Consider the following 25182-nt stretch of genomic DNA (forward strand, 5'->3'; position numbering starts at 1 on the left):
TTGCACATCAAAAACTTCCTTTTTGGCAAGCTAGCTTGTCAAGGCTAGGCTGGAACTTGTTTCTCCAAAATGCTAACTTAGCGCATGCAGACTGCCTATTGACTTGACAGGGCATTTAAACTTGTGATCCTGTGTAAGTTATCTGAAGCAGGAAGACTGTATCAGGTGGTTTTTTATGACCAAGTTCTACTGAAGACTTTCCTTTTTTAGCAAGCCTTTTAAGTAGAGACTTTATCCCAGTCTGCGTCTGTATTGAAATGGCTTTTTAAGATGTTTTTAATGTTGTTGTTTAAAAGATGTTTTTAAGATGTTTTGTTTTAATATGTTTTTAAAGGTGTTTTGTTTTTGAGATGTTTTAAAGTGCTTTTAGTGTTTTTGTTTGCCGCCCTGGGCTCCTTCTGGAAGGAAAGACAGGATATAAATTTAATAAATTAAAAACAAAACAGAACATTTGCAATAGTTCTCTAAGGGGAAAGATAGTGATGCTTTTGAGCAAATATTATAAAGAAGTAGCACTTCTTTTGCCGGGCTTCTTAAAATAATACATTTAAAAACTTGGCTCATAGTCCCCTTGCTCCAAATACCCATTTGAAGTATGTCAGTGAAATACGGGGAGTGTGTTCATACACATCTGCACAGGTGAGTGCCCACAACCTCTCACATTCACTCAGTTATTCACAAATCTGCATGGCGCCAAGAGGGGAATGTTTTCTTGGTTTCCCTCCCATTCTCTTGTAGCTCTGTTTCTAAAATCTTGCCGTGCATAAGTCACATTAGTATATTTATTGGGGCAAAATTATTTTCCTTCCAGCATTACATCACCTATTTTTGTATCTCTTTAGGATCAGATTTTTTTTCAGGGGTGAATCCGTATTGTGGAGATTGACCTTGTAAATAGTTAGATATTAAGAAAGAATAATTTAAGCTAGTGTGTGCTGAGGTTTTTTAACCAAATTTGAAAAAATTAAGCATTATTTACAAATGAATAAAAATATACTTTGCCTTAATTTGGTATGCCTGTTGTAAATGGGTAATTTAAATTAGTACAGCTTAACAATAAAGAAAAGTGTTCTTCTGTGTGACAAGTAGCACAACAGAATGTAGGGGTTGTGTGGAATTTTGATTTTTCTTTATGAGATATAACAGCTGAAATTATTCCTCTTGTTTTCATAGGTAATGTTGTGGGTAATTTAGGACATTCATTTTTCAGTCAGAGTTTCCTTAGCAGTAAGGAGCATGGTGGCTTCTTGTATGTTACACCTGCATATCAGTCACTGCAGGACTTGGTGCTCCCCACCCCACCATATTTATTTGGAATTCTTATCCAGAAATGGGAGACTCCTTGGGCCAAAGTATTTCCCATCCGACTGATGTTGAGACTTGGAGCTGAATACAGATGTAAGTCCTATTTCTCTTAAATGTATAAATTATGTCCCAACATTGGTTTCAGATAATAATATTTACAGATTTTCTGTTCTGTAATTGTTAATTAGATTGGTTTGGACCCTAACCTTTTGCTTTGTGAACAGAGGGATCTTTCTGTTCATGGAGCAAAAAGTTAGGATCCAAGCTATTAGGACATTACTAAATGTGATTTCATTGGTCAAATTCACTCTAGCAATTAAAGTAGTTACTTGTGCACCCATGCACAGCGGGATATGTGTTGTATGGAGCAACAGTGGGTTTAAAAATGGTCTCACATGTGTTGCGGGTACCCATGGCTCATTAACAAGCATGAGGAGGGGATTGGAGCAAAAGGTGCTGTCATGGCTTTCACTGTTGTACTCAATGGTTCTTTTATGTGTACAGCATTTTCAGAAGTAACCAAAATCTAAGCAAACTTGAAAATTAAAAATAGGTACAAAAACTAGTATTGAAACCATGCTCCTAAGGTCTTCATAACAATAATTCTTCTAAGATAGTTGCTCATGAGCTGTTAGGGTTAGATCAAACCCACATATAGCAACTTCCTGTGCTCTGATTTTGGCTCTGTAGTGTACATATAAGAATATGAGAAGTGTTGCTCTGTAATCTTTCCTTGGCGCACTTCTGGGCTCAAAGTAGAAATCTGAAGGTGCATCTCATCCCATCCCTACAAAGATCAGCTAGGCACCGGCATAGGTGGAAGGACTGTATGTGACTATGTGTAGAACACTATCAAAGAACCATAGTGGGGTGATAACTTTGGGTTGGATCCAGACTTGCCCCTCTCCAAACAAAAGGGCTCCTTACATTTGTAGAGGGAATAAGGATCCAACAGGGACTCGCCACTGATGGAAGGAGAGGCAGTGATTTTTGCTGTAGTGGTGTGTCCCTAAACCCTCCAGAACAGCTTTTCGCTGGGAAAAAGCAATTGGCAAAAATCACCTCCCCACTTCCTTCTTCCAGTGCAAGTACAACTCCGCTGAGCACATCTCGATCCAACCCATAGTGTTCTTTTGATCCTCCTCTTGTTATTTTTCTACATCTGATTTTCTAGCAACAAAATACAAGGTTTTTGTGCACACTTTTCAGAAGATAAATTTGAATCTGAGTTTTTTTTTTAACCATTTCTTAGTGTACCCGTGTCCGCTTTTCAGTGTCAGATTTCGTAAGCCATTGTTTGGAGAGACTGGACACACAATTATGAATCTTCTTGCAGTAAGTGATGGTTACAAGATCCTTTTTTAGATATAGTAATGAGATAGGAAAGGGCATGTGTCCTATTCTTTCCATTTATATATGCAATCATTCTGAAAATATGTCATCTAAATTTCTTAAATCTAGGTATGACAGACAAACTACAAGAAAAACATAATCAAAATATAATTTAAAACTGGATAAAATATCCATATCAGTTCAAAAGATTATTAAAAAGCCAGCACAAAAAATCACAATTTCTGAGCATAACATAAATCTTCCCGAACTGGGAATACAATACCAATTCTGCAGCTCAGATCATACTTAGTAAGGCCACAGTGAAAATATAGGTCTTTAAGGGAGGGATGAGGCATGCCTGATGTCATGCAGGATCTAATTCCACAGTTTTGTGCAACAAATAACTAGTATTCTACCTAGATTTAAAATTGTCTCTAGATGTGACCCTGGGGTTTTTAACATTTCTGAACTGGATCTTCATATACCACTGCATCGCTGCAAAGGAGCCCTGGTTTAGTGTCCTGTGATACTCCTTGTATCCTGGAGAAAAGGCACAGCTGTACTCTTGAATAGAAATAATAACTTAGACTGATGCCCCATAACATTTAAGGAACTTAAAGATGCCACTGTTCTAAATGTACAGTGTGTCACTGCACTCCTTCCGGAATATTGCAGGAACATGTAGGTGAATAGGGGATAATCAAGTGGTATTGTCCTGTTCCTCTTCACCTAAGGATAATTTCTGTTTACTTGTTAGCTAAACACCTCTGGCTTACTCTAATACACTCAGTTACCACTCATTGGTATAATAATAGTTTTCTGTTTGCTGTTGTTTTCAGAGCCCATTTGATATTGCCCCTGAACAAAGTATTATTCAATATTCTAAACAGAATAATGAATAAATAATACTGTTTATTGCAAGTAAATTTATTATTTTATTGTAGTAATTCTATCCTGACCCATAGTTCTTGCATTACTTAAAATTCCAACTCTGTCAGTAATGATTGCGATTTTAGCTGTTCTGTGCACTAACAGGACTTCAGAAATTACCAGTATACATTGCCGGTTGTCCAAGGCTTAGTGGTTGATATGGAAGTGAGGAAAACCAACATCAAAATTCCCAGCAACAGATACAATGAGGTAAATGGTATGAATAAATACATAACACTCATGTTCCAGGAGCATCATAGTGCTGATTCTGTTAATGAAATATTGTATAAACTAGAATTGGTTTGAGGGACAAATAGAACTGAATCTGGGTGACTGTGTTTCAACTTCTTGCTCAACAAGGGACTAAGTGAACAGTTTTGAGGCAAGCCATGACATCTCTTTGCCTTGGCTGCCATCTGAAAAATGTGAATAATAACATACCTTAATATCTCCTGTAGATATGGCAGATCAATTGTAAACTATTTTGCATGGTTTTCCTCCTCAAAAATAAATTCTATACCATATTTATTTTGGAGAATTAATACCTTAAATTCAATGACTCTTTTTTAAAAAGAGGTGAGAAACAGCATTGAAAATAGTTTCACTTGACCCTGTACCAGGGATGGGCAACCTGTAGCCCTTGGCCTGATTTTATGTGGCCCTTGGCAAGCATCAGTTCAGAGCTTTGGCAAAAGTAAGCTGTCCCTCCCCTGATGGAAGGAGGAGAGAGAAAAGGGAATGTCCCAGCCTTGACCGCTGCTGACTTTGTCTGCCCAAAATACCTGCCAAAGGAATGTGTGCCATGACAGAAAAAGGTTTGCCTGTCTCTGCCTCATACAGATGACATTTTTCTCCATATATTGTATCTGTGGAGACATTTCCCACATATCAGAAATATTTTGTTCTTAGGTTGTGGTCCAGTATTATGTGGTAATGGCAAGTGTTCTGCTTTGGTTCGGTTGCAGATGATGAAAGCCATGAACAAGTCCAATGAGCATGTTCTAGCAGGTGGGGCATGCTTCAATGAGAGGGCAGACTCTCATCTTGTGTGTGTGCAGAATGATGATGGGAACTACCAGACACAGGCCATCAGTATTCATAATCAACCACGGAAGGGTGAGAGTTGCTGACTTAATGTATTCCCCCATATGTAGTGTGTTCTTTGCATGATTTTCTTAGGGTTGGTGGTGGTGGTGGTTATTAAGCCCTTTTTAATTTTGTAAGTATATGATGAGCAAAGAGGATCAGTGGCCGGAGGCAGTAATGGGGATGAGGGCTAGTAAACTGAGACTGAATCCTGACAAGATGAAGGCACTGTTGGTGAGTGGTTCCTGGGTGTGGGAATTGGGTAGATGGCCTGTTCTGCATGGAGCTGCAATGCCCTGCAGAAACATATTAATAGGGTGGCGGTGCTCCTAGGGCTGTGTCATTGTCGCTTGAGGCTCAGGTGGCCCGAGTGTCAAGAAGTGACTACCCAGCTTCTGTTGGTTCATCAGCTATGGTCCTTCCAGCTACCTGGTCTGGTAACCTCACATTTAGACTATTGCAATGTGCCATATATGGGGCTGCCCTTGAAGCTGTGATTGATGCAGAATGTGGCTGCAAAGATAATGACTGGTGCTGCAAAATGGGATCATGTGTCACTGATCTTTGAAGAGCTATACTGGCTGCCTGTTTGCTACTGGGCCCAATTAATGGTGTTGACTTTGGTATACAAATTCCTACAAAGCTTGGGGCCTAAATATTTGAAGGAGCGCATCTCCCATTATCTCCTGATCCGTGCCTCGAGATATGTGGGAGATGCCTTGCACGTGATTCCAACAGCTGCAGTTTGCTGTGTGATAGCATGGAGGGAGGGCCTGATGGCACCCAGGATGTGGAATTCCTTCCCATAGAAGATACAGTTGTCCCTCCTACTAACGATTTCTGTTATCAACTTAAGATGTATTTTTCATCCAGGCTTATGGAGATGGCCAGTTTAAGAAATTGGTTTCTCTGCTGTTAGTTTGCTATTTTATGAGCTCCATTGGCTTTATATTTGCTAATGTTATATTTGGAATTTGGAATCTTAATGAAGTATCTACTGCCCTGAGAGCCTCAGGGTTATAAATGATATTATATATTACATAATAATCTTCTGAGATAAGGATCAGACACTGGTATGAGTTCAAATTGATGTAATTTTCTAAATTCAGCTTAATTGGAACACTTTGTGCAGGCATATTGAATACCATGTAGCTTTTCACTGCTTATTTCCATTTGCTTCTCCATTTTCAAAGTCTATTTTTCATCTGTCGTACACGACACGACAGTGGAGTTTCTCGGCTAAACCGTGATTTCAGATCCTAGCTTCTTTATACTCCCACAGGTCCTGGACTCAGGACATACAGTAGGGCCCCGCTTTACAGCGCTTCGCTTTACGGCGCTTTGCTAATGCGGTGGTCTCAATTAGACGCAATTAGACTACAGCCCCACTCATACGGCGCTTGTTCCGCTTTTACAGCAGTTTTTGGGTATCACGTGCCATTCTATTCAATAAGTTCCACTTTTCAGCGGTTTTTGCTTTTCGGTGCTGGTCTGGAACGTAACCCGCTGTAGGAGTGGAGCCCTACTGTAATGGGAAATGTGGAAGCTTTCAGTCTCTTCTCATGTATGGAGGAGGGAGGTGTGCAGAGCATAAACCTCTCCATATGGCTGGATCTTGTACTGCCAAACTACGCTTTAGTATTACTTCTGAAACAGGCCAATGGCTAAAACATTGATTTGCTTCTTTTCTGAGCTGCTGATTATGACACCTTCCTATGCCAGTAATGATAAGCTTTTATTTAGCTGAACTTTACATTCTCAGTATATATGAATGCTGCAGTTCACCAGTGAATGGTCTTTTCATGACTATGAGCCATACATTTTGCAGAGATAGGTATTCTAGTTCACGGTTGTGATGCTTGATCTGGTGCTAAAATCAGAGTAGTGCACTTTCACTTCCTGTGACCACTTCTGTTAACAGATGGGTGACAGATTTTGTACCAGCTGAAGCTTCTGAACAGCCTTTGAAGGCAGCTCTATGTAAACATAATTGCAATAATCCAATTTATCAATGCAGGAATGATCATGCCATACGCTGCGCTGTCTAAATATAGCTGTTATAAAATGCCTGCATCCATTATGGCTACTTAGATTCTACTTTGCTCCTGAAGGCCTAAGAATTCTCACAGACTGCAGACCTGATTTTTCAAGGAGGGCAAATAACCCTTTAAACCTTTTGACTGGCTAGTCATATGAGATATATAAAATTTCCTCCAGAAGGGGCTTGGAGAAAGGGAATAATCTTGAATTGGCTCTTAAGATGCTGGTAGTAAAATAGCCTTTGGCCTTCACCTTGTTGGATTTTGGGGCACTGCACCAGTTCTGCCTGATTTGGCTTGCATTATAAAATATCCTACAGAAAACTACCAAAAAGGATTTGCATGCTGTGTAGTTCCTGCTATTTCCCTACCATTCCTTAACTGTTAAATTTTAGAAAGTAAAGAAATTTTCATGAAGATAGCACAAGTCTCTAGTGCTTGCTCCCTCTAAAGGAAAGTCACATTGCAGAATCTGTTTGTTCAGGGAAAGAGGGGCAAAACATACGATGCATTAAGCAATGGGGTCAGACTGAAGAAGTGAAAAAGTAATTTTCTCAGCACTCAGAATTCTAAAAGGTCTAGGATTATTTTTAATCCTAGTGATCAGGTGAAAAATGCAGTAATAACCTTGCATCTTAAGTAATAGCAGGTAAAATGTGTTAATAGTAATTGAGTTTATTTTTAATACTTGAACTTGAAAAAGTGTTTTAGTTGGCTTAGGAAAAACTCTTGAAAGGAGCTTTGCTCAAGTACTGAATATTGGTAGTTGTAGACATTTGTTTTGTGTGGTCTTTGTTTAGATTTGCTGCTCTGTTGTTGATCTAATTATGAAATCTAGCTTTTAAATACAGTATGAATTATATTCACGTCTCCTATTTGTTGTAGTGACTGGGGCCAGCTTCTTTGTGTTCAGTGGAGCTTTGAAATCTTCTTCAGGCTATCTTGCAAAATCCAGTATTGTAGAAGGTAAGATTTGAGTCAGCTTTCATTAAGTACACTAGTTTCTTCTTTCTACTTGTAACAGTGCTTAGGTGGTAGTTAAAACTTAACCTTGTATACAAAACATGTTGCTATTTTTAAACTAAGTTCTAGATTCATACAATCTTTGAGGATAGCAACTCCCAAGGCATAAGCTTAAATAAACAAAAAAGGAAATGTGTGCATATACTGACTCCTGTGCTAACAGTACTCGGCACTAGTGGAAAATTGCAAGTGTGGAAAACGTGATTTCTTTTAGGGGTTGTTTGCCTGTCAGTTTAAAAATGTCTGTCTATGAGGGTTTAACACTAGAATGGCAAACAATAAATTAGGTGTAGTTACAAAAAAGACCCTGAAATTAATTTGTACAACCCTTGCTGGCAACACCAGCTGTTTCAGTTTAGTCTAATTCTTTATAATGCAGTGCACATTTTCAGGGAAGGGCTTGCTGAAGTACTAACTGAGCCCTATATAGTATATCCTGGGAGGCAGAGGTGGTTGGAAATTGGGATTCTGCTGTCTCATCCATGCCTGATATTAATGCTTTGGATTTCTTGCTTGTATGAGCACCTAATCCATGTAATTTTATGCCTTGATTTTGTAGCGTACATATTGTGTGAGCTGGGATGTGTACATGTAGACTTCTAGGCAAATCTGAAATCCAGTGCTCAAGATCCGAAACCCCAACCCTCTTGGCAAGTGTGTGTTTAAAACTTTGGTTCAGGATTTATGTGCTTGCAGCAAATAATCCAATCTGATATGTATTGTTAATACACCATGTTTGGTCTCTGGTTAAGAATATAGCTGTGGGTTGTTCACATGATTGTGTCTTGTTCTCCCTAGATGGTGTCATGGTCCAGATAACAGCTGAAAATATGGACTCCCTGAGGCAGGCTCTGAGGGAGATGAAAGACTTCACTATTGCTTGTGGTAAAATGGATGCTGAAGAGCCTCAAGAGCATGTGCACATTCAGTGGGTGGAGGATGACAAAAACTTCAACAAGGGGTAAATTTAGGAGTGTTCTCTTGATACCATTAAATGAGCTTATTTGGTTTTATTGCCTTTCCTTGGAAAGGAGATAATTAATGGCATGTTTACCTATTCATGTGCCAGGAGGTGATATTCTTAATTAGTATCTTTAAATTAATCAATAGAGGGTATTGGCTGACAGGACCCTCCATGTGTTGTTTTAAAAAAGTCTACCCTTAAGGCTGGGTGCCTCACTTAATACTCTTTCTCTTTTCCCCCCCAAGATAGAATTATAGTGGAAAATTCTCCCTCCTATGAGCTCGCTAAACTAGCGAAAATTGATCCACCTGGGCTCTGGGCTAAAATGCGTTTTTTGGCGCCGGAGGAGAGGGGGTCTCCTAAAGTCACTCCTGCCACTAATCATTGCCCACTATTCAATCAAAATGCCCCTCCTGCCACTTTAGTAAACTTGGCTGCTCCACCAGCTCAACCCCCATTGGTAACACCAATTCAAAATGGGTGCATAGCCCCCTCATCACCTTTTAATGAGATTTGTTCCATATGACCCATTTCTATTTTGTCCTGGAATGTAAACGGTTGGGAGAATAAACATGATGCTGAATTCACAGAGTTTTTAAATAGCTTTGCGATCATATGCTTACAAGAAACATGGGCTACCTCTTTAGATAGAATGATTCTCTCAGGATACCTCTCCTTTTCTAGCCTAGCGGTTAAGCACTCAGTGAAGGGTCGTCCCAGTGGGGGCCTTACCACTTTTATTTCAAATGTTTGGGCTCGTATCTATTGATCATCTTCCTTCAGTTCTCCCTAATTCCATTCTGGTGCTTAGGATAAAAGGCCTATGGGACGAAGCCTTGATCTGTATTAATGTATATCTTCCTCCTCCTCATGATTCTTTTTTTGGTATTACTAACACATGGGACAAGATGGAAGAGGCCCTTTCTCAATTAGAGGCCCAGTTCCCGAACGATAGAATCCTCCTATGTGGAGATTTTAATGCCAGAATAGGCAACTCCTGGCCTTATAATATCGAATCTTCTAATCAGGATCCCCTCTTTCAGAATGTTTTTCAGCATAAGAGCCTGCAAGACCATAAAACAAACAAACAGGGTCCCTTGTTGATTGATCTTGCCCTATTACATTCACTTGAAATACTTAATGGTTCCATATTGGACATCTCGTTTGGTTCCTATACGTATTGGTCATCTCATGGAGTAAGTCTAATCGACTATATGTTAGTGTCTCAATTGTTGCTATTGGATACCATTGATTTTAAGGTTGAATACAGGACAGAGAGTGATCACTTCCCTCTTCTCTTAAGACTTAAGGTCTCTAAGAGTAATACCCCCCTCTTGCCCCTTGCGGGGCTACCTGGGGCAGAGAGAAGAGCCCATTGGTCAGAGAAGACAAGATCTCTTCTTGCATCCTTATTCGGGAGCAATACATTTCAATCAATCCGTCAGGAAGTCCTTGATGAGTCTCTGGACCCCTTATTGGCCTTTCAATAAGTTCTTTCTTTACTTAGGCCCTATCTTACTCAAAAAAACAATGGCACCTCCAGAAAATATCCAACATGCTCTTGGTTTGACCAAGAATGTAGAGCTGCAAAAAGAAAGCTTAAGGCCCTTCTCTGCCTGTCTCTTAAATTTCCAAGTCAACAATCTTTTACTTTTTTTTAAATTAAAGAAGGCCTCTTACAGAAGCCTTCTAAGACAAAAAAAAATTAGACTTCGCAGAAATCCGTTGGCAGCGATTAAGTAATGCGATCTCCGAAAACCAAGAGTGCCAATTTTGGCACTTAGTTAAGTCCGGGACTGGTTTTATTAATACCCCAAAAGTGGAGCGGATTCCGACCGCAATTTGGTACACCCACTTCCATGGGCTTTATTCTCCAGTTACGATCCCTTATAATATTTCATTAGAATTTGACATCACGAATACGCCGCCGTGGCCCCTTGTTACAGCCCAAGAAATCAGACTTCTTATCGATTCACTGAAAAATGGAAAATCTCCGGGAGAAGATTTTCTCCCCTCAGAAGTATACAAACAATTTCCTGATTGGTGGGCCCCTTTTTTGGCACGTTTATTTTCCAGAATAAATGATACTGGCATAATCCCTGAAGGGTGGAGGTGTAATATTATTATCCCTATTTATAAAAAAGGAGATCCCTCTGAACCTTCAAATTTCCGTCCGATTAGTTTGCTGAATGTAGCTTCCAAACTTTACAGCAAATTTCTTCTCCAAAAGCTAGAAGACTGGGTAGAATCTCATCAGATTATCCACCCTGAACAAGTCGGTTTTAGAAAAGGTTCCTCCCCAACTGATCACTGCCTAACTCTTCATTTCTTGGCAAAACAGAGCATTGCTGGCCCCACAAGACATCTGTATGCTGCATTTGTCGATCTGGTTGCAGCTTTTGACTCGGTTGACAGGAACACCCTTTGGTCTAAATTGCATAATTTGAATATTGACCCTCGTTTATTACACCTTATCAGAGCTTTATATACTAACACCTACGCTTTGGTAAGAGTTGGTCAATCTGGAGCTCTGTCCGAACCGATTGCGGTAGAGAGGGGTGTTAAGCAAGGATGTCTTTTAGCTCCCTTGCTTTTCAACCTGTTTTTAAATAGCATAATTCCCGTCTTATCTGGCTCTCAATATTTTCCACCCTCCATTGGGCAAAGGAAAGTGTCTGTGTTGCTTTATGCCGACGACATGGTCCTTCTCTCATTAGTTCCTATTGGACTAAGAAAGTTATTGAGAAGTCTACAGTCCTTTTGTATTAGGGAAAAGCTGAAAATAAACTATGAAAAAACGAATGTTTTAGTCTTCGGAAAGAGATTTGAAGGACACCGTTGGCAAATGGCAAATCATCAGTTAGCGCAGTCTCGTGAATACAAGTATTTGGGAGTATTTTTCTCGGATACTCTCAATTGGAAATGTCATCTACAATATATTAAATCTTTAGTGGCAAAAACGGTGGGTGCAATCCTAAAATTTTATCGCTCTACCGGCGGTAACCTGATCCATCCAGCCTTAAAAATCTTTAAAGCTAAGGCGATTCCCCAGATTCTGTATGGAGTATCTGTCTGGGGTTGGGACATTAAGATCATAATGTCCTTAGAGTCCATTCAAAACAACTTCCTTAGGCACTTACTGTCCCTCCCAACGGGAACTTCAGCAGCTATGCTACGGGGAGAGACTGGTCTCCCCCCATTGAGTGCACATTTCCACCTCACTCTTATGAAGTTTATGAGATCCTCTAAAGAACTTCAGGGTAGAGAAATACTAAATCTATGTCTCGACCATCCCTTCGCCACTATTCTATGGGGCTGTAAATTAGATGAATTGATACACAGATACCATCTTTCATCTCAGGAATTTGATTCAATACCAACTAATAAAAGGCTACGTGAGGTTGTCTTTCTTCACTCTATGAATTTAGACAGACTATCTTTAATTAACTCTAAGGTGGCCCCTTGGTTTTGGAGGTTTAAGCTCGATTATCAATGTTCCTTATACTTACACAACCCCTCCCTCTTACTCTTAGACAGGCATTTACTGCACTACGTTTTTTTTCTCTGCCCAATGCCGATAGAGAGGGCCGGATCTCTGGTATCCCTAAGGATCAAAGGAAATGCATCTGCGGATCCTATATGGCGGAGGATCTCCCACATATATTACTTTACTGCCCAATTTATAAGAACCCTAGAACCAGATTCCTTAGGAAATGGCTAGATACTTATCTGTTTAGTTCAGAAGAGGATAAAATAATTTTTCTAATGTTTGATTCAAATTCGGAGGTGACTCACAATGTATCCTTGTTTGCGATAGCGGCGCGGAAACTACGATTTAATTTCAGAGTGACATATGAAGCAGATGGTTCGTGATTTTGTTGCGTCTGAGGAATTCTCTTTGATTGCTTTTAAGAATTTGTTTTAAATTATTGGTAATTTTTATTGTATTTGTTTGTTTTATACTTGCGTTGGCCAATGGCCCTGCAAACTTCAATAAAGACGAAAGACTTAATACTCATTTATCATAAGTTTATCCTGCTCTACATCATCTGAAATTGTTGAAGGTTAATGTTATAGAAACCAAGCTGCACTTTACTTTAATCTCTTATGTAAATTGTATGTCCTACATGAGCATCTCTTTGGTATGTGAAATTGTGTGTGCACCATCTTTTCAGATGAATACACAGGCCTTGTCTGTAAATGCTGTGAGAAACTGCAAGAGGTGTCTCCTGCCATGCGTAATACAGATACATTAGTGGGTGGGTGTGAGTACGAGAAAGAGACATAACTTTTGTGGTCTCAAAAGAATTGATACAAAGAATTTAAAATGTAGATGAGGTATATTGAATCAGTGATCTCATATAAGTCCCCAGGATATTAACAATCCTGGGAACAAGGAACAAAACTAATAGTATTGTCTACTTCCATATGTGGTGGTAATTACTTCTCTGTCGCAAGGGTTATATACTGCTCATTGTCTTTTTTAGGCCCAGGTGTGGCAGTTCTTATGCTTTCCAAGAATGTCTTCATATTTTTCGGTGTAATGCTTTGGTGGAATTCTCCCACTTGCAGGGACATTATTTTGAAGAGACAGTGTACCTCTGAGATGTAGTCAGGATGCTGAAGCAGTATTCCAGATGACTTCCTGGAGTTTTCTATGGCATCACATAGACAATTATTTGTGTAGGTTGATGGGAGCAGCTACCTCTTTACCGTTACAGTGATTTTAACCTTTATCTGCTGTAGTAGCTTGATGATCACCAAAAAACGAAGAGGTGTTTTTTCTTTACCTAGAGAGCCTTTTTCTCTTTAAAAGAACATCAAAAGCCCCTCTAACCAGATGTTTACTGTAGCACAGTTGTGAGGACTCTCCAGTCCTCTCTAGCCGGACCATGGGATCCTCTTGAGATCACACACCCTTCCCACTCCTCACCGGCCCTGCTCCATGACTTCCTTGCTTTTGCTTGACCGGAATGTGGGCTTGCTGTAAAAATAATGCCTCTTGCTTTCCTGGATGGAGAGCTGTTTGGGATGTATATGTAGAAACCTCTAACATTTGAGCAGCTGGAATGTAGCCTACTCACTGAAAAAGGGCTCATACAGAAATGTTAGGTTATTGTTGGGGGGGGAAAGATAGCTTTAAATTTTTTTCTTTTTAAAAGAGTGCATAAGAATTCACATGGATATAGTAATCCTTTCATAGAGCTGGAAGGGACCATAGGGGTAATCTAGACTAATACAGGATCTGCAGTGCAAGATGGATACCTGACAGAAGGCTGTCCAAACACTGCTTCAGTATGGCAACTGTCCTGTTCGTATCTTTGGGACTGGCTTTGGCTTTTCCATGGTGCAACTAGAAGCACTGTTAAAACCTGCAAGACTAGTTTGACCAGAAACTGTGAAGCGACAGAAAAAAAGAAAAGGTGCCTACTGAAGGCTGCCTGGTATCATTTTAGGCTGTAGTCCAATACACACTTACCTGGGAGTAAGTCCCATTGAACCCAGTTGAGCTGAGTAGATATGTATTGGGTTGCAGCCTTAGTTTCTGTACACATTCCATTTAACTGCTTGTGTTACACAGCCGTTTCCCCATCGTACATTAATTTGTTCTGACAAGGCGGCTTATTATTCTACATTGTCTTCTGATCTGGAACTGTATGCCTAGTTAGCCAGACCTGCAAAGGCAAAGGATTTAAGGGAAAGTTCTGCTAACAAAGCTGCTTGTTGCCTTCTCTTTCTAGTGTTGTAAGCCCCATTGATGGAAAATCTATGGAATCTATCACAAGTGTGAAGATATTCCATGGCTCAGAGTATAAAGCTAATGGGAAGGTCATTAGGTGGACGGAGGTGAGAAAACACAACTTTTTTGTATATTAAAGCAGGACTATTTACTGACTTTGCATTATGTAGCTCTGATCTGTGTTGATTAGGAAAAGAAATCCTTCCTTAGCTACCAAAGCTTTACTGGGAACCAAATTCAACCAAATACTCTGGTTGAATGTAAATGTGTTCCTTTTAATATAGGCTAGACCAGGGGTGTGGAACCTTTTTTGTTATGATGTTACATGATTGACAGGCGGGCATTGCAAGTCTCCCTGTGCTGCTCCTTTCCATCTCTGATGTCAGAGTGCTGGGAGGGAGGAGCGGGTTTCCATCACATGGAAACCACTTCACCCTGCTTGAGCAAGGCATACTTTTAGCTTCCTTCCTTCCTTCCTTCCTTCCTTCCTTTATTTATTTATTTATTTATTGCATTTGTATACCACCCCATAGCTTAGCTAATGAGTGGTTAGGAACAGGCCTTGCTTCAGCAAAGGAACAATTAGGAACCCACTTTAAGCTCCCAATTGTTCCATTGAAGCCCTCCCTTACTTACCCCACACCTGATAATATAGTGTCAGGTGTAGGGTGGGTGAATGTGACTTCCCCAAAAAGGCCCCATGGGCCCAATGGGGAGACATGGCAGACCACATTTGGCTTGCAGCAAGAGATTCACCACCCTTGGGCTAGAGATTGTGTGTTTTCTGCTATATCTATCCTGGAATAGCCTCAAGTGTTTGCTTACCTATTAGCTTTTCAAGATAATAGCACACTACAAATTACCTTTCTTTTCTAGGATAGTTTCTGTCTAGGAAGTCAGTCTCTCTCACACATCTCTGTGTTACATCTATGGCTACCAACCCATAGCTCTATGAGGCATTGTGATATTAATGGCCTGAGGCTGAGTTTTTATTTGACAAGCTTCTGGTTCTAATTGTAAAGAAAATTTTGACTATCTGCTGAATACTCAGAAGAGAGAGAAAAAATATCCCATTGTGACATAAGGACATATGACTATCAATGTGTCCTGTTGCAAGATTGTAAATTGCCTTCTTAGTTTGTTTTGTGCCCCTCTAGATCTAGGTTCCTTTCCCTTAATGGCTGCAATCCCTGCCATTAATTGAATGAATTAGGAAACTAGTTCATGCTACAATGTTCTTGAGTTACAAAACTAGTGTGTTATAGTAGCACAGAAATTTAGAGACTGGAAAAATGTTTTTTTCTTCAGGTTTTCTTTCTGGAAAACGATGACCAACATAATGGCCTAAGTGACCCAGCTGACCACAGCAGGCTGACTGAGAATGTAGCTAAGGCTTTCTGCCTGGCCTTGTGTCCTCATCTGAAGCTGCTGAAGGAAGATGGAATGACCAAATTGGGTTTACGTGTTACGCTTGATGCTGATCAAGTAAGTGAACACCTGTTGTGGGGGAAATTCTCTTGACAACTTTGGTGTGGGTAATTAGATAAGATAAAAGGAGCATAAATGTAGCTGAGACTAATTTCTGGGAGTGGGGGAATGATTGTTTCCAGAATTGCTGCTAACGTAATATGAAAACATGTGGACTTGAGGCAGAATTCTTTTTCTTAATTAGTAGATACACATCCACAGTTGTTTGGTGACACAAGCTACTTCTAGCCCCCACTTCCACTTTTTAATTGGAAGGGCATTATCGCCTTGCTTTTTCGCTTGTTTTTTGTCTATTGTATTTTAGAAAATTCTAAAAAAAACTTTTTAAAAATTCTGTGAAATGATCATTTGAAAAGCTCTGCATTGAAGCCTATTGACACTGAAGGGTCACTTCAAGATCACATGAATGTGGTGGGTCTGCTTACCTGCATTTCTCCATGGATAACATTTTATTAGGAGAGACCCTCTTCCATCTTGCTAAGAAATGCTGCAATCTTATTCTTGTTTCAAAACACAGTATGATTTTCTCTTTCCTTTTGGTTGTTTTTTTTTTTTTTTGGTAGGTTGGTTACCAGGCTGGGAGCAATGGCCAGCCACTGCCTGCTCAGTACATGAACGACCTGGACAGTGCCTTAGTTCCAGTGATTCATGGAGGGGCATGCCAGCTGAGCGAAGGCCCAGTCATAATGGAGCTTATCATTTATATTCTGGAAAACATCTCATAAGGACTTCATTTTCTGTTCAGACCTGTTCCAGCAGCAGCTGTATCTGAATCATTTGCACTTTAAAACTGGAAAATTAAGCTTTTTGTTAACACTATTATGAGGGGGTGGGTGAGGGATTGGGAACAGTTGTTCCATAATTCTGAATTGTCTATGCATTTGTCAACAGGATCAGGGCAGCTTCTATACTACAAAATGGCTAGACTATCTTTGCAGCTAATACACTTATGTTACAGATTAGAAACCATTAGACCATTAGAAATAATGGTCATGTTTTAAAACAATTGCAGTCATGTATTCAATGCTCAAACGGGTGCAGAGATCACTGGGGAGTAAATAAAAAGGAAAGGAAATAACATTTCTAGTGTTTGTAGATGAACTTATTATGAAGATCTCCATTCTGACCTCACTATACTGCCACTTGTGGTTAATTTCTCTAGACATTGAAAATATCGTTTACATTATTTTGACCAGATTATTGGTTGAAGTACCTCCAAGACATGTTGGGATATTCTATAGAAATGTACAGAAAGAAAGCAGCATGACTGAGGGAATCTTCTATGTCTGTCCCAAGCAAAGCAGAAATCTCTCTAGAAGCGGTGTGTAAATGAAGCTTGCAGCTTTGTGTGTATAAATAGGATAGTTTTACCTTTTTTTCTTTACTTGTGATAAAACTGTCCCCCAGGTCAGATAACTTGGCAAACATCTGCCCTCATAAGTTTTGTTTCATTTTCTCTGAATGTTGAAAGAGCCTTCCAAAGGCATGAGAATTGTTAGCCTTAAAGAGGAAGTTACTATGGAATTTGTTCTCTTTCTGGTTGGTCCTGCTTTTTTTTTAATGTAACTGTTTATTTTCCCTATTTGGTACGTACTGTACTTATATTATCCCTACCATTCAGCCTGCACTTACCTAACACTTTATAGTAGCAGCACTCTGTAAAGCTAGCCTCTGAGAACTAATAGTTTGGCTGCTGTTGCATGTTTTGCTTTCACTTCAGGCTGGGAAGTTTGCACTACGTTTCACCTGAGAGGGCATGTAGGAGAAGAACAGCTTGAGCCCTTTTGCTGCAGTGTATAAAGCTGGCAATGAGAGTAAGTGAAAGAATATGAGAGCACTTTCCTATTAAATCTAATTTCCACCCCTGAGCAACTGATAACCCAGTTGGAAATAGCTATCCAAAGGAGTGAAAAGGCACATTTAGGCCTGGGCTGTGGAGTCGGTACGCCAAACCTTCGACTCCGACTCTATTTTTCTACTGTCCCACTCCGACTCCACCCAAAATTGCTTCCAACTCCACAGCCCTGGAAAGGGCTGTAAATGTCTTTTTAAATTGGAAGCTCTCGTAGGAGCATTTTTATCGCTTCCTGAATATGAGCTGATCTTGGCATCACAGCATTTGTCTTCATCTGGGTCCTGTGTCATACACTGACATACAGTGTTTTCCATCTTGAGTTACGGTGAAATGCTCAACTACAGCTGACTTCATGGGAAGCTTCTTTGACATTTTGAATTTATATTTTAAAAAATTTGTCAATCAAAATTTATTTTGAAGCCAGAGTCGGTACATTTCTTCCGACTCCACCCAAAATTGCTCCCGACTCCACAGCCCTGGTTTAGGCTTCAGCAAGACACAGCAGCTGTAATTCAGACCAGCCCCCACCCATGTGTAAGGAGGAAATGGACTGTGTTAGGTCTTTTAAACAATCTGAAATTGGAGCAGCATGGGCAAGCAGGTGAGCAATCAGAGGATTTTTTTAAAAAAAGAAAAAACTCAAATTTATACAGCAGCAACAGCTCTGATAGTTACCTTTTCTCTGTAGGGAGCAAAGCATAGTTGAGGAAATTGCTAGCCGAAGGTTTGTAAAACCCCTCTTCATACAGCCTAATATAAACTGCAACTAGACCAGAGGAGGACAAGGCTATTAGAATTAGACCTCAAATTAAATGGCCTGAGAAGTTAATCCTGCCTGAATATAACACCATTCTACTGAATTTATTAATGGCTGGCCACATTGTATGAAAACAATTAAATTCTTAGGCCATGCTGAACCTGAAAGAACTCAGGTGCTCAATATTCTGCTATAGGAGGTAGGGTGGGCATTAATTGGCACCTGTGCAATCCTTTGCAGAAGAAGGACCTTGTGTTTCCTGTTTTTTATTTTCCTTGCATATAAAAGTTGCTTTTAAAATTTCCTTCCTTCTGTGACAACATTCAGTTTTAATGATAGAATCTCATCTATTTATTTATGTAGCCACAGTAGATTCCAACCTCAAGAGATGGCTTTCCAACTGCACCACAAAAGCAGCTTTTTCAGTAACTTAGTTTTGCATTAAAATTACTGATATGGGGGGGAAATTGGACTTTTTTCTTCCTCCTTCCCCCCTGCAAAAATCATTTGTGTGGGTCGTGTTTGTGCAAAATGCTATTGACTGACTGGTTTGCTTCAACCATAGCCTTTAAAATGACCTTAAAATTTACCATATTGTTAAGAAATGAGTACTTGTTTAAAGAGAAAAATGTACTTTTAAAATTCAGTTAACACTGCAAAAGACTGCATATTATATTTTTATTTTCAACATGTAGTTTTGTATATTAAATTTATTAAAATTAAAAATGAATATTTTATTGTCTCTGTCCACTTAAGGTAAATAGAAATTGCTGCCTGCATGGCAGACTTTGATCAGGTACATACTGTGAAGGTCTTCTGCAACTAGGCCATGAAACTGGAAAAAAGGAAGCAATTTTCAAACCCTCACAGTATGTTTAACATTCTAGAAAACAGACAAGAGTCTTGTGTTGGTTTTTTTCAATCAAACTGCTAAGTGTTTTAACTAGAACCCAAAATGCCATGCTTCTTGAAATCCTTAAGCAGTAAAAACTTAAATTCTGCCTCTCCACTGAATAAGAACACAAGGCGAACAGAGGCAGATTGAAGAAAATGGCTTAATAAATCAGCTGCTAGCCATCTCAAAAAGGTCATGACAGTGTTATTCTAGAGCATGGGTGTGAGTAAACAAAGAAAGTGGGGAGAGATGCAATAATCATTTAAATAATTCTTAATTGCAGGCAATTAAAAAGCATATACTGGCTGTTAACAGTAACAGATGCTTGACCTAACTCTTTGTGCAAGAATAGAATTTATTCCAGGGTTAGGAAGCACAATCTTATTTGCAAGTTACATGATAAACTTCCTCTGCTGCAGCCCAATTAGTATACTGTCACCCATTAAAACGATTTGCCTATCACTGCAACCATGCCCTTTGCATAGCACAGCAGTCATGGGTCATATTTATTTATTTATTTGTCTCAGCATGGACTAATGCAGGTCAGTCTATCTTTATGGATCAGTACCTTCTTTCCCAGTAGTAGACTTACAAAGCTTACCAGCTCATACTATATGATAGTTATGAAAGTAAAGATGTTGTGTTCAGTAGTGCATTCATTGAACATCTTTGGTGCGTGCAGAAGCTCTATGTATAAAGCCCATTCTGCAGCTTTTAGCATTCCTGGATCTGTGGATGATCAAAAGTTAAACTTTGTTTTAGAGGCATAATTGAGGCATTTGATTAAAAAATGATTAAATGAAAGTTTGTAACATCCATGATAGAAGTATGCTGTCTTAATTTGTTTTCAAATATAAAATGGAAGGCAAAACAGAAGGGAGTAGAAAAAGAGGAAGGCCAAACAAGAGATGGATTGATTCCATAAAGGAAGCCACAGACCTGAACTTACAAAATCTGAACAGGGTGGTTCACAACAGATGCGCTTGGAGGTCACTGATTCGTAGGGTCGCCATAAGTTGTAATCGACTTGAAGGCAACAACAACACTATAAAATCACTTGTATAAAGTTTTGGAAAAGTATAAAGGGCAATAACCATTCTATAAGGATTCCACCCTGTGACTATATCATCATTTATTGAAGAGTGACTTGCTTTTATAGCAGAACTGAACTTGGTTCTTAGACTCTTTAGTGAAAAAAGTATGAAGTTTTCCTGGGTTTTTTTAATACAGTGGGCCCTGCTTTTCAGCTTTCCGCTAATATTGCACCAGCGGGGCAATCAGCTGGAGCGGGGACTGGAGCTTGCCAGAGGTTGATCCTGCACGCTACAGCTGATCCTGTGCGCTACAACTGATCTCCTCCGGCGTGATCAGCGGGTTAGGTTCCAGACCTCAGCACTACAGCTTATCCGCTTTTCAGCGGTTTTCACTTTTCGGCGGGGGTCTGGAACCTAACTTGCCGTATGAGTGGGGCCCTACTGTAAAGAAAACCACGCCTTATATGTCTTTATATAATACAAATTCACTTGTCATAGTCATCAAAGCAAAATAGAGATTGTTCAAGCTGTCAGCCTACAGAGAAAAGACAAATATGCATACCTTAGGTGGAACTAATGTTCAAGGACTAGCCAGTTTTCTGTAATTGTTTGAAGATCCTGCCCACTTAGTGGCTCCCTGAGTCTCACTTTTACTTCTAGTTTCCCTCCAGTAGACTTCCTACTATCCAAAACCTAGACACAAAGGCAAGTCATGTGAAGACTGATCACAACAATCATAAGCTAGAGAACCACAATTGGCACTGAACATCAATATGGCTTTGGACTTTTCTTTTGTGGCAAAGGCCCAAATAGTTCTACATATGAGGAGTAGGTCCTACAACAAAATATTGCACTGTGAATTGCTCAGTCATTCCCTTCTTCAGAATACGCCATTCCACTCCCCTCCCCCCAACCAGTCAGTCTGAATTTCCTGGCCAATGAGCACATGCAATTCTCATTGGGCTTTTTTTGGGGGGGGGGGAAGTCTCATTTCCTTGGGGGTTTTTTGCCACTAGATTTTTTTAATACTTCTGTAAACCTTAAGAGTTTCCCTGTACAGTAGGGCCCAGCTTCTCAGCGCCCTGCTTTTCAGAGTTTTGCTAGTAAGCGCCAGCTGGGCGATCAACTGGAGGGGGGGCTGGAGCTCCCTGCGCTCAAGCTGATCTCGCCAGAGGAGGGGAAGATCAGCTGTACCGTGCTACAGCTCAGACTCCCACGCTACAACTGATCGCGCTGGAGGAAGATCTGGCACGATCAGACTCCCGCACTCGTCGCACTGGAGAAGATCAGCTGTAGCACGTTACAGCTGATCTCCTCCTCCTCCAGGGTGATCAGCGCATGAGGTTCCAGACCCCTGTGCTACAGCTGATCCGCTTTTCGGCGGTTTTAGCTTTTCCACGGGGGTCTGGAACCTAACCTGCCGTATGAGTGAGGCCCTACTAGTAGCTGCTAGTACCAATCCTCTTGCATGTGGTGGCTAGACATTTTGTTCTGTTAAAGTTTAATTGATTGATTTTTAAAAAACTTCTATAACTTTTCAGAATTAAATGAAATTTGCAGGAAAGGTTACAATTTCTGAGGACATGAAAATGAAATGGACTGCCTTCTAGTCGATCCTGATCCTTAGGGTTTTCACGGTAAGCGGTATTCAGAGGGGGTTTACCATTGCCTCCCTCTGAGGCTAGTCCTCCCCAGCTGGCTTGGGCCTGCTCAGCTTGCCACAGCTGCACAAGCCAGCCCCTTCCTTGTCCGCAACTGGGCTCCTTGGGACTATGTAGCTTGCCCACGGCTGCACAGGTGGCAAGGCATTAACCTCTGAGCCACTCACTGGGGGGGTGATCTTTAGTTGGTCCTTTACACCCAGGAGACACAAGCAGGGATTTGAACTCACAGACTCTGGACTCCCAGCCAGGCTTTCTTCCCCACTGTGCTATACTAGCTGTTCCTGAGGACATAAATCCTCCCAAACTTTGGAAGCATAATTGCGATGGTTTCCCTGCAAGGATAGCCTTTACAGTTTGGAGAAGGGGCTACAAAAGGAATCATTTGTTTTTGTGGGGAATTGGTCTGAAAAGTTGCAGACATGAAAGAGGTACCCTTGTATTAGAAATCTGGCAAATTTCTGACAAATACGGCCAGAGGATTTTGTGCTAAGCACCTTTAAAGTTGATCTTAGAATAGGAAAAACTAAAAGGGAGTCACTTTCCAGGGAAAATATTTCCTTCTGATTACAAGATGGAATCGTCAGTCAGAATAGAGTTCTCCCGCTGCCCACACTGGTTTGCTCCTCTTTCCTCTATTACTCCCCACATCATGGCATTATAAACTTAGAAACATTAATTTTGGTTTCAGCAGACACTTGTCCACAGCATTTTTTTGGCTAAGATGCCACAGATCACTTCAGGGGTTTCTGCTTTACCTTTGACAAGGGAAAAAATCCCTGCAAGGCACCCTGCATCATCTCAGGATTTGAGATTCATCTGAATCTGATGCATACCCCTAGTATCTGCACATAGGTACTACTTTTTTTTCAAAAGGTATAGCACCACTTGCAATTGTGATGTTACACCTTAACACATACACAATCAATTCCAAAGATATTTCAGTACTCCTAGCCCCAGCCCAACAAAAGCAGATCTAGTCCCCAAATTCCCCATCCTGTTCCTGTGCTGCCAGGGTTACCTGGTAATAGATCACTTTCCCTCACCACCACTTTTTGGGAGCTATATTGATCAGCACACTACTCTTGTGCTACACTACAATCACATCCTTGGAAAACTATAGTTGTGCCTGTACACAGCATAAAACAATGACCCCAACCCCATCCCTATGAACAAGCGATGGGTAACCGTCCCCCGCTCCAAGCATTTTTGTATCAGCGTATAGCAGGTACATTAAGACAACACAAGAATGGAAGAAAGCAGCTATGCCAGCAATGGGACTGCTATAAAGTTGTAGCATATCCTGTTTTATAAATGCACTTTTGGCAGGGCAATTACGAAAAGAAGTAAAAGATCTCACCCCAGATTACTTCAAGAACAAAAAGATTTACTGTACCTCAATGATTTCTCTAATTTCACATTCAGATTCCAGTTTGTCCAGTTTCAAGTGTGCTGTTCCCACTTGCTTGTCACTCCTGAAAAAAGACCTGGGAAGGGGAGTGCAAGAATTAGTTTCTTTTCTTAACAAGGGTACAAAATTACAACACAGATCCTTCCGAACTCATTTATTTCTTTGAGGTCAAAGGTGGATTAGAACACCATTTGTTCAGTAGAACTATTAACAGGGGTCAAACACAAATATTTTGCATTATAAAAACTAGACAATAAAATTATTATACAATGAACAAATATTCCGAGTGTCGCACAATTTCAGTGGTCAAATGTGTTATCCTAAAAAAAGCAGCTGAATGGAATGGCCTATTCCTAAATTTGTCTAGAGATCATGGCTTGGTTCAGAAATAGGACCAAAAAAGGAGGAGGGGAGAACTCTTGGGTGCACAGGGAAAAGGCCCAACTCATTTTGACAAAGGTCTTCTGCAAGGGGCCCTGAGAGGCAAAAATGTAGTCAACAGCGGCAGAAGTGTTCTTGCTGCATGGTCCACTACTTTCAAGTGAGTACTCATATGGAAACAGAGCTTGCAGAAAGCACAGTGGTATTATCTCACTGTGGCCCCGAAGACTTTTGTCAAAACATGCTGGACGTGATCAACTACTTCCTTAGGCTCCTAAGAGTCCTACCTCTGCTTTTCTCTCCATTAGGAGGACCCACAGCAAGCACTAAGCTTGTCTGCTCCTGTTCTTCTTTTGAGTGCAAGGAAAGATTAAAAGCTTCTGCTGCTAGTTTGCAGTAAATTAGAAGTGTGTGTCAGATGTCAGCTGCATGAAAGAGCAAGCATGGAAAGGGCTGTGGAGGGTCACACTTTTAATCCCACCCTTAAAAGCCATGTAGCTTTTAATGCCTCTGCTGTGTATGAGCATACCTTCTGAAGCAGCAAGCCTGTTTTATGTGTGGAGGCTCCCCACTTGGGAAGTTATGCCTCAACATGGCAATGGCAGGGGTGGGAGGAAACAAGTGACTTTGGCGGTGGGACTAAATGAGCAGCCCTGCTACACCTTTTGCAATCTTTGACCTTTTATGTGCATAATGCCTCAAGAGGGCCTTAAGGTTACCCTCAGATCATGGTCTGAGATTCGAGTTTGCTGCATTTGGACAAAAGGGCAAATTGGAAGCAAAAGCTCTCCCTTGCACACAAAGGAAGAAGCATGAGTTCCTGCTAACATAATCATGGTTTGCCATTTCATTTGAGTTGAACCCATTTATGGGACTTGCCATACAGTAGGGCCCCGCTTCCTGGCGCTTTGCTTCCTGGTGTTCCGCTAATGCGGCAGCTTTCGTTTTCCATTTTAAAGCCGATTTTTGCTCTTTTGTGACATTTTGCGTCATTTTTGCGCGACGGCCCCATTATAGTCAATGGGGTTCCGCTTTATGGCGATTTCTGCTTTATGGCGGGGGCCTGGTCCCTAACCCGCCGTATAAGTGGGGCCCTACTGTATTGTGAATTTAAGAATATCAAACTCATCTATATCCCTCTCTACTAAGCCTAAAAATAAAGCCAATTAACTATGCCTTCAATACATTTTGGTCACTAGAAAGTTTGGATACATGTTTACAAGAGTCAGAAGGCCACTCTCCCAAACAGATCACATTGGTATTCTTTATCACTGTTGTCTT

At 40.5% G+C, this 25182-nt stretch overlaps 2 protein-coding genes across 6 annotated transcripts in view; one reads left to right on the forward strand and one right to left on the reverse strand.

Moving 5' to 3' along the window:
- The window catches only part of ZFYVE9 (zinc finger FYVE-type containing 9), a 76927-nt gene extending 57580 nt beyond the window's left edge, over window positions 1-19347 (forward strand). For all 3 annotated transcript variants that reach the window (XM_061632990.1, XM_061632989.1, XM_061632987.1), the window contains 9 exons: window positions 1174-1398; window positions 2558-2640; window positions 3673-3777; window positions 4533-4683; window positions 7578-7658; window positions 8514-8676; window positions 14421-14526; window positions 15728-15904; window positions 16471-19347. In XM_061632990.1, the coding sequence (XP_061488974.1) occupies window positions 1174-1398; window positions 2558-2640; window positions 3673-3777; window positions 4533-4683; window positions 7578-7658; window positions 8514-8676; window positions 14421-14526; window positions 15728-15904; window positions 16471-16632 (1253 nt within the window). In that variant the 3' untranslated portion in view covers window positions 16633-19347. The remainder of the gene's footprint in view (window positions 1-1173; window positions 1399-2557; window positions 2641-3672; window positions 3778-4532; window positions 4684-7577; window positions 7659-8513; window positions 8677-14420; window positions 14527-15727; window positions 15905-16470) is intronic.
- The window catches only part of CC2D1B (coiled-coil and C2 domain containing 1B), a 57641-nt gene continuing 51697 nt past the window's right edge, over window positions 19239-25182 (reverse strand). For 2 of the 3 annotated variants that reach the window (XM_061632992.1, XM_061632991.1), the window contains exons 23-25: window positions 23506-23596; window positions 21011-21141; window positions 19239-20143 (exon numbers count right to left, since the gene is read on the reverse strand). In XM_061632992.1, coding sequence (XP_061488976.1) covers window positions 21022-21141; window positions 23506-23596 — 211 coding nt within the window. In that variant the 3' untranslated portion in view covers window positions 19239-20143; window positions 21011-21021. The remainder of the gene's footprint in view (window positions 20144-21010; window positions 21142-23505; window positions 23597-25182) is intronic. The other variant, XR_009763541.1, reaches the window with a different exon arrangement.

Source organism: Rhineura floridana, chromosome 6 (genome assembly GCF_030035675.1).
Source record: "Rhineura floridana isolate rRhiFlo1 chromosome 6, rRhiFlo1.hap2, whole genome shotgun sequence".
Lineage (NCBI taxonomy): Eukaryota > Metazoa > Chordata > Lepidosauria > Squamata > Rhineuridae > Rhineura > Rhineura floridana.